Source organism: Gadus morhua, chromosome 6 (genome assembly GCF_902167405.1).
Source record: "Gadus morhua chromosome 6, gadMor3.0, whole genome shotgun sequence".
NCBI lineage: Eukaryota > Metazoa > Chordata > Actinopteri > Gadiformes > Gadidae > Gadus > Gadus morhua.
Genome location: NC_044053.1, coordinates 13,107,927 through 13,117,926, shown reverse-complemented (window position 1 = coordinate 13,117,926; position 10,000 = coordinate 13,107,927). Strand labels below are relative to the sequence as shown.

The 10,000-nt window shown below is 45.0% G+C and overlaps 1 protein-coding gene across 8 annotated transcripts in view; it reads left to right on the top strand.

Moving 5' to 3' along the window:
• mctp1a (multiple C2 domains, transmembrane 1a) overlaps nucleotides 1-10,000 on the top strand; it is a 131,443-nt gene that overhangs the window by 63,425 nt on the left and 58,018 nt on the right. For all 8 annotated transcript variants that reach the window (XM_030359766.1, XM_030359767.1, XM_030359765.1 and 5 more), the window contains 5 exons: nucleotides 1,428-1,521; nucleotides 6,050-6,152; nucleotides 6,989-7,091; nucleotides 7,860-7,961; nucleotides 8,970-9,044. In XM_030359766.1, coding sequence (XP_030215626.1) covers nucleotides 1,428-1,521; nucleotides 6,050-6,152; nucleotides 6,989-7,091; nucleotides 7,860-7,961; nucleotides 8,970-9,044 — 477 coding nt within the window. The remainder of the gene's footprint in view (nucleotides 1-1,427; nucleotides 1,522-6,049; nucleotides 6,153-6,988; nucleotides 7,092-7,859; nucleotides 7,962-8,969; nucleotides 9,045-10,000) is intronic.

Here is a 10,000-nt window from a genome sequence, read left to right as displayed (position 1 = left end):
TCAGTCAAAGTAGCATGACCAAAAGCATTGCATTACATAACATCACTGAGAAATTAAAAACATTTCTAGATGCTTCCTTCTCCATCCCGTGCTCCTTGAGCATTCATCTAAACCTCCATCATGTGTGTTTTATTATTCTCATGCTCACCTCACAAAACTCATACCTTTCCAAATTTCTCTCCCTGTGTTAATGTCCTTGTAATAATTATGTTAAAAAAAGCCAACTTATCTAACTGGAATAAAAAGATCTATAGAATAAATAATTTATTTTCAATATATATGCACACACATATATACAACATACAGTATATACACACACTCCCACTCAACCTCCCATTCGGGCTCCCTTTGCGCTCTCTCTCCTCACATCTCCTTTTGAAAGCTTTTGGACAATGATATCGCAGGAAACAGGCAGAGGCTCACAGAGCAGGTAATAATGAATTAAGTCTACAGCCTGGCCCTACTCTGGATTTAAATTAGAATTACTCCTGTGGGGATGGAAGGGTTAGTGGAAGGCAGACGGAAATAAATACATGTGTATTTCATCAATGTTTTTAAAAGCTGGCCGGCCGTGGTCTAGGTGTGTGTGCGTGTGTGTTTTTGTGTCTGTGTTTGTGTGTGTTTGTCTGTGAGTGTGTGTCTGTGTTTGTGTGTGTATGTGTGTGCATCTGCCTTTGTGAATATGATCTTAGAATGAATATTTCCCTGTTTGCCACAAGCCTCTCCTTAATCAGACTTGCTGACTTGCCTCTGTTACTTTGGTTCATAGACTGTTGACTATTCATCACAGTGTTTGATTAACCATTGGATTACTGCTCTTCCAAGGAATAAACAACCATATTGACATTCCCAGGAATCAGGAATAATGAACTGAAGACATGCCTATACCATGCAGACTATTTCCCTGATGTTTAAGAACCTCAATTTACAAGAAGGTTTCACTGGAGCATATTTGTTGTTTTTTAGGTTTTTGTCAATGATCTACACCGAGGTAAATGACGAATATGCCTAATAACGATAAATAATGATTCAGTCAGAGGCCCAGATTCACATCAGTTCCTCCGGATCTGTCAAAATAATCCAAGAAGTGCCGTGAGAAAAGGAACGTTGGATGTGCTTTGACTCAGGGTGGTACTGCGCTCACACAGGGAAGGCGACGTGGGAAAAGGATCACACATTGAAACGTTTTGTGAATCTCCTCCTGAACAATGAGAGCTAAAACAGTCGATAACGCTCAGACGGTGCTCCTTTTAAACCACCAGAAATATAATTATTGTGCAACGACGGGACATACTTAATAACTGAAGAAAAGTCAAATGAGGTGAACAGAAGATAAACGATTTCCTCTCGTCCTGTCCTGTGCTAACTCTGTCCCCCTTGTCTTCTGCTGTTTTCCCCGTGTCCTGCTGTGTGGCGGCGGCGCCAAGGGCCTGATGAGGTCGCTCATCAACCTGAAGGACGTGGGCATGGTGCAGGTGAAGGTCCTCAGGGCGGAGGGCCTCATGGCCGCAGACGTCACAGGTGAGCGCTCGGCGTGGGCGACCTCGGTCCCGCTCCGGCCCCGTGTCACGCCACGACAACGCGAGACGCGGACCCGTGTCCTGCCAAAAAAAGCGATCGCTTCCGCCTCGCGCTTTACACGAGTGTGTGCGGTCATGCGTGACTACACGGCCCTCGCTGTCGTCGTTGTCTTGTTTTTAAACGACGCATCAGATGGTCTTCAGAAAGTCTACCAACAGAAGTTCCCTCTCTAGTTGTACCTGTATTAGGAAATATATTACAAATATTCAAGCTGCACATTTCTGAACCATCTATGCTCATCTAAACCGACACATCTTGTCGTTCCCCCCCCCCCCCCCCGCTTCCTCCTCTACTCTGGTTGTCTCTGGCAGCTCTCTATGAATACAAGAGTTCTCCAGTAATTCTTACTTTTAATTAGGTCTACAGTGGACAGGCCTAGTTTTCTTTCTCTCTATTATCTAGTTGTGAGGAAATACAATGTGTCTGTTGGGGAGGGGCGGGGTTATATCTGTGTGTGTGTCTGTGTGTGTGTTACAGAGGATTTGTGTGTGTGTGTGTGTGTTGAAAAGGATATGTGTGTGTGTGTGTGTGTGTGTGTGTGTGTGTGTGTGTGTGTGTGTGTGTTGAAGAGGATGTGTATGTGTGTGTGTTTGTGTTTCCATGTGTTGGAGAGGATGTGTGTGAGTCAGTTTGTGTGTGTTAGAGCAGATGTGTGTTAATGCGTGAGTGCGTGTCTATATGGTGTGTGTGTGTGTGTGTGTCTGTGGATGTGTGTGTGTTATGTAGCAGCTTCAGGGCCCATTAGCCTATAGCACGCTGTGTAGCCGGTTGATTTGGGCTCCGTGAGAGGGGACTCCAGAGGACTAATGGCTCTGGTGCTCCTATTTCTTCAAGCTGATATTTAGATCTCACCACTACTCTGCAAACTCATTGTAGAGTTTCTTTTTTTGATCTGTGTCAAATAGTCTGCCTTTTAAATTTCATTGAAGATTTAAAAGGGAAAACTCATTTGTCTATAATGATGGGTTTGGAAAGGCGGAGGCTTTCTTTAATTGCTGTTGCTTTGGGCGAAGGCTACACATGCATGTTTTAATATACTCATTAAAAATATACTGTAACACTACAAATGACTTGGATCTAGTTTGGAACCATTTTGTCTATGTTTTGACAGCCTGAATACACTACTCTTCAGCAGTGTGTTTTAAAGCTCTCTAGCCCTGGATTTCTGTCTTTACCTCTTTCAGATATTTATTTTTCCCCAGATATATTTATACCAAGCTACTCTGTATCAAAACAAGGACAGAAAGACAGACAAATGGTGTATTTCTAGATGGCTTTTTCACTTGTTTTTTAGGTTGTCTGATCTGGCGCGCAGCCCTGAATGTGTGTGTGTGTGTGTGTGTGTGTGTGTGTGTGTGTGTGTGTGTGTGTGTGTCAGCGTAGGCATGTGTGTGCGTGTGTCGATGACAGAAACAATAGCCCTCTAAGAGGCCTATAAGAGCACTCGCCACATGAAGACCCCTTTATAACGGGCCATGCCCAGAGAGGGTCAGCCGCAAGGTGAGAGAGAGAGAGAGCGAGGGAGAGAGACAAGAGGTCAACGTGAGACAAGTTCACCATCCCGTTCCCATTCACAGTGGCTGTGTCCCCTCCTCCTGCTTCTCTCCTCTCCACCCCCGCCCCTCCCCTCTCTGGCCATCTCTCTCCCCTTAATTGAAGTGTTTTTGTGAAGTAGCTCTACTCCAGCAGGAGTAGGATAACTGAAAATAGTCTCTAAAACCAACAATCCCTTCTGTCTGACAGCTCTCGTCCTTTTAAGTGGATTCCATACTGTTAGAGCATTTCAATAGTAACCCACCCCTTTGCCCGGCCCTCACACACAGGCACAAACCCACACAGACACACACATACACACACACACACACACACACACACACACACACACACACACACACACACACACACACACACACACACACACACACACACACACACACACACACACACACACACACACACACACACACACACACCCTCTAAAGTACACCAGGTGCAAAAAAAGAAAAATGATAATCTTGAACCAGACACTTTCAGGGACAGATTTCCTTTGGTAATTTTAGTCGATATGAAAATTAAAGTCAGTCGAATTATTAATTAGTTGCAGTCATACCGACATCTAGGAAAAACTCCCAAGTTGTGTGTGTGAATGAGAGCATGCTTGTCAGACCCCCAGCTCTTCACTTTATTCTGACCTGCAGCAGCAAGGCAATTAAGCCCCCAGTCCCTCGACTGCACACCATATGCATCCTCCACATTTATCTCAGGGCCCCCGAAATGGCTTTGAACCTGAGTCTGGCTGTGGAGGCGGGGTCAGGCATTACCTGGATGATCGCTGAGCGTCGCTCAAGCCCAAGCGTGTAATTGGTTAAGACAGCCGCCTCGGCTGCTGCCGGCCAGTAGGTTGAAAGTTCATCACCGTTGACAACTGGTCTCCGCGGCAACATTGCCATGTCATTAAAAAACAGAATATTGGAGTGAAAATGGTGTGCAGCCAGAAGGGAGGGGAGGGGATTTGTGGAAAATAAATAACCAAAGCCCTAATTTGGGCAATTGCATTAGAATTTAATCAGGGTCGATTTGTAAGTCAATTCTGCAGCAGAAGCCCTGGGACGATTAAAAAGGATGCAGCATTATTATTATCACTGGAATATGAAACAGAGTTTCAATGTATTACTCCTATCTTACAAAACAATATACCGTTGTGAATATACTATATGCGTACGTATTAAATACAAATTTCCTGGGATTTATATATTTATATTAGGTTTGTGCGCACATTGGTGGAAAAGTCAGTGGTTTAACACAAAGGACCAGTATGGACTGTATCATTCGGCGAATTGTCGCCTGTTCCAAACTGTCAATACCCCCTTCAAACACTCACACGTCAATAGACAGTTAGGGAGAGGTCACACCTACACCTGGCCATTGATCACAGTGACATTTACTCGGAAGGTCCACTCAAATGTCCTGCCTGTCACCACATTGGAGGAAAAACAAACCAATCAATGGCTCCAACACACACACAAACACAGCATACACCAAAAGGGGAATAAGTGCATAGGTGCAAACACACACACACACAGGCACACACACACAGGCACACAACCACGCACACACACACACACACACACAGGCACACTGGCACACAGACTCCTAACGCAAGTTCTTTAAGTCACGTTGTTATTATTTTATTTTTTTATGATTACTATTATTATGATTACTATTATTATTATAATAAAAAACATAGTATTTATATATATATATATATATATATATATATATATATATATATATATATATATATATATATATATATATATATATATGTGTGTGTGTGTATATGTAGTTATATAATAAATGCAAATTATCAAAGCTACGATTAGCAGTTTTATTGTCCACTGTTTATTAAGCCAGTTGAAGGGAAGTGAGGTGTAGAAAGTTAATGCATGTATTTATTTAGTCGATAAATAAAAAGATATATAGGACTTTACTGGGCTGATAAATATTATATGCTATTCTCAGGATAATTGCCTCACTGTTTTGCACATTTTTTCCATATTTTTTTCTTAGAACCAACATAATTGGCAACAACTTTTTGTTCAAAGTTTTGTAGGAATCCATTACCTCTGGCTGGTGACTTTCAATAATCGTCATCGGTCGTTTTAAAATGTTTAAATATCTGTTTACCTTGAAATCTCTTACATCTTCTATCAATTTGCTCGGCATACTTTCTACTAAAAAAATGTTACAAGCCCAATAACTACACAAAATGTAAAAATGGATGACAATTCAAAAATAATATTCCTCTCCAGTTGCCACCAGTGAGTGCTGCTCTCTCACTCTCCCACTGAGAGCCCCTGTCTCCTGTCCTTCTCTCCTGTGTGATGGCTCCTTCCTTTGTGTTCATATTTCACTCCCTTGCCTTCGCGCCAGTCTTGCGAAGGCTAATTAAAAAACAGCACTGAATCCCGTTCACCCCGGCCTTTATCGTCGTCTGCGAACCTCCGTGGCCTTTAGAGCCAATCCCGCCGTCGCCACACCACCCACCCTCCAGATCCTCCTCATATTCCTAATTTTCTCATCCTTTTCTCCTCCATACTGTGATAGCCAAGGGTAGACCTTAACTGCTAGCTTCTCCAGGTTGGGTCTTCCACCATTTTGATTGTAATGGCTAGCAGCTCCAGCAGAATAGATAGATACTGTCACACGAGACACGATGCAAACAGACCCCAGCTGAAGAAAGCCATCATAAAATGGCTGGTTAGTTGAGTCGTAATGCAAAATAAGTACAATGCTGTTGTGTGGAATGGACGGCTGGTGTACTGGGATTTAGCGCGGCTTTTGTCTTTAATCTAAATGAACAAAGCATACTGTACATGTGCATGTAAATGCATTCCCGTTGCCCCACTGAGGGAAACACTGACACGCTGTTACAAACGCATGTGTTTTGTGTGTTTGATCGGAGCAGGGAAGAGCGACCCCTTCTGTGTAGTGGAGCTAAGCAACGACCGCCTGCAGACGCAGACCGTCTATAAGAACCTCAGCCCTGAGTGGAACAAGGTCTTCACCTTGTGAGTGGCTCCTCCTGGTCCCCCCGCAAACGCTCACGCACACACCAAACACACATACACACACAGACACACAGACACACAGACACACAGACACAGACACACACACACACACACACACACACACACACACACACACACACACACACACACACACACACACACACACACACACACACACACACACACACACACACACATAAAAAATACGTCAAATCAGAATTAGCTTTTCTCATAAACTGTCTGAAAAAAATAATGGTGGCTATATATTATGCATAAATATCAGCAGTATTTTCTTTTATACTTATTACTTAATACTTAATGTTTCTGATCAGTCTATTTGAGTTATTATATATATATTTTTTAAAATGTATATCAAATGACAAGAATAATATATTTCAAGCAAATTCAAATTATTATATTATAAAATGAATAAAAAATACTTTAATTTCACCTGGATATATTAAATAATACCATTATTTGTATATCACTTTAGGGTAGTAGCGTTCAGGTTTTTTAAGTATAGATAGAAGTATAGTTTACTGTTTATTTTTCATCGCAATCATCTCCATTTTGTAATGTAAAATCGATTGGTATTTATTGGTTAGATTTGTTTTAAGTTGACATGCCTGTTGGACTACAAGTAATTCATAGAAAATGTAGCAAAAAATGTAAGATAATTTATCATATTGCCTGTAAAGTAAAGTTTGATGGTTTAAATATCACTATCATGTTATTTAATGGCAAAATGTTGCGTGAATGGCACACATTAACCTGTTTGAGCTTATCCTGTGAGACACATATTGTGTTGTGATGGCGGCTCTTTGTGTCTGACCCAGTAACATAAAGGACATCCACTCCGTGCTGGAGGTCACCGTTTATGACGAAGACCGGGACAGAAGCGCAGATTTCCTCGGAAAAGTGGTGATTCCCCTCCTCAATGTGAGTAACTGTGCTTTAAAAAAAAAAATCTAATTTATATAATATATATATTATATATATATATATATATATATATATATATATATATATATATATATATATATATATATATATATATATATATATATCACATCTGTTTATATTTATTCATTTTTTTCCTATTTGCTTTTCTTAGTGTTATTTAGTTCCCAGTGGGAAAACAGAAAGAACACAAACAATAACGGGATAAGGGATACAAATTCCTCACAGAGGAAGATATAAAAAGACGCAGTTATTTTTTGATACACCGCTGTTCTGCTCGCTGTTTTGTATTTCACAAAGAGGGAGGGAGATGACAAGATTACAAAAAGACCCCCCCCACCCAAAAAACAAACGATAAAAAAATCTAAAACCAAGAAACACAGATTATCAGATGATGATTGATGATTATATAAAGATTAAAAAAAAAAGAACGTAAAAATAAAAGTCGCCCGATCCATAAAATATATTTATCAAAATGCTTTCTATGTAAATATACTGATGCGATTGTGCGTCCACAGAGGCGTTTGTTTGTAATCTCGGCTGCGTGTTGTGCGTGATTCCCCAGGATAGTTAATGTCTGTCTGACAGAGCCGAGCTGCGCAGGGTAATGAACAGGTACTTGTCAGAGTTGCCACAGTTGTTTTGGGTTTCCTGTCAGCGGCAGCAGCTGGGGTTCAAAGGCCGCGCGGGGAACGGATTCAGCCGGGTATTGCCAGACAGACGCCTGTCATGTCCCTTCTCCCACAGATCCAAAATGGAGTACGCAAAGCCTACGCCTTGAAAAGCAAGGAGCTGACAGGGCCAACAAAAGGGGTCATCTTTCTCGAAATAGACGTGATTTTTAATGCTGTAAGTCTTTCTTCTTTTTTCTTTTTACGCCTTTCTATTTTACGATTCCACCCTTCCTGTTATTTATTTCACACCCCTCCCCTCCATTCTTCCTCCCCCTCTCCCTTGCTCTTCCCTGAATCCCTTTCCCTCTCGTACTGGTGTCTTTATTCCGTCCCCCCACCCTCCCTCACCCCTTCCTCCCCCCTGGGTCCCCTGTCCCTCACCCCTCCTCCCCCCTTGCTCCATCTCCCCTCCTGTCCCTCCCCCTTCCTCCCCCCCTGTCCTTCACCCCTCCTCCCCCCCTGTTCTCCCATCTCGTCCCCTGTCCCTCACCCCTTCACCCCCCCTGTCCCTAACCCCTCCTCCCCCCTGGCTCCATCTCGTCCCCTGTCCTCACCTCTCCTCCCCCCTGTCCCCTCCTCCCCCCTGGCTCCATCTCGTCCCCTGTCCCTCACCTCTCCTCCCCCCTGTCCCCTCCTCCCCCCTGTCCCCATCTCCCCTCCTGTCCCTCACCCCTCCTCCCCCCTGTCCCCTCTTCCCCCCTGTCCCCCATCTCCCCTCCTGTCCCTCACCCCTCCTCCCCCCCTGTCCCCTCTTCCCCCCTGTCCCCCATCTCCCCTCCAGTCCCTCACCCCTCCTCCCCCCTGTCCCCCGTCTCCTCGTCCTGGTCTTTAATTATCCACTGCTCCCGTCGGCAGCCTTTTGTTCGCCACCCCCGCGTCGCTGCTGTGCATGGCTCCCGGTGCGGCCATCTTGCAGCTCTGTTTCGCTCTGCCTCTGCCTCTCCTCTGACAGAGGGCACCACACTGCACTGTGTTCTCATCACTGCACACATATTTCATAAAAATGAATAAGATTGGATCCCAAGGATTGAACTCTAACGTACAAACGCCCGCACTCACACTTGCTATTTCAGACCAATATGTCAATGAATAAACGTAAGCATTTTGATGTCCGGTGGCGTTGAAATCCTGCCACTAAGTGGGCGCTGATGGTGCGTGTGTGTGTGCATTCTTTTTCCCACAGATAAAGGCCAGTATCAGGACCATCAACCCCATTGAGCAGAAATATATCGAAGGGGAGTCCAAGATGTCCAAGCAGGTAGATGAAAACACCAGCGTCCCCTATCCAACACGCACGCACACACGCACGCACGCACACACACACAAACACACACATGCACCACACACACACACACACACACACACACACACACACACACACACACACACACACACACACACACACACACACACACACACACACACACACACACACACACATGAGCACAAACACACACACACACCCCCACACACACACACACCTCCCATGCCCCTCTGCAGTTCCACTGTAGCACCACATCTGATGCGTGTCCTGTACCTGCCCTGTATCCACCCACCACACCCACTCATCCCCCCCCCCCCCCCCCCTCCCCCTCTGGTCGGCCCACCCAATGCCACCCCCCTGTTCCCCGGCTGAACCCAGATCAGCTTGATCCACGATCAAAAAAGAACGTAAGGGCAATAAAATAAAATAAAAGCTAAATCCACGATTTAAGCGATAAAAAAAACCCACAAAGAAAACAACGCTACTTTCAATGTTCCCGTCCTGCTCTCCCCCCCCCCCCCCCCTCGCCTCTCTCCCTCCCCCACTCCCCCCCCCACCCCTCTCTCTCCCTCTCTCTCTCTCTCTCTCTCTCTCTCTCTCTCTCTCTCTCTCTCTCTCTCTCTCCCTTTCGTATGCCATAGCGGTGAATAGAAATGTCAAGCTGTCAGCTCTGGGGGTGCATAAGTAGATTGGCCATCCTTATAGTCGGCCCCCGGTGCCACGGCTGCTTTGCACTTCATTGTGGCGCCGCTCAGTGTGGTGGCACCACAAAGGGGGGCTGAATGAGGGGGTGGTGGGGGGTGGGGTGTAGGGGAGGGGTGGCGGAGGGGAGGGGTCCCCATCACGCATGTCATGTGAACGTTGGCTCTGGACGCTGCCGGCCGTCGCGCGCATCGCGCCCCCGGCACAGCGCCCCCGGCACAGCGCAAGGCTCCTTATGTACGCCGCAC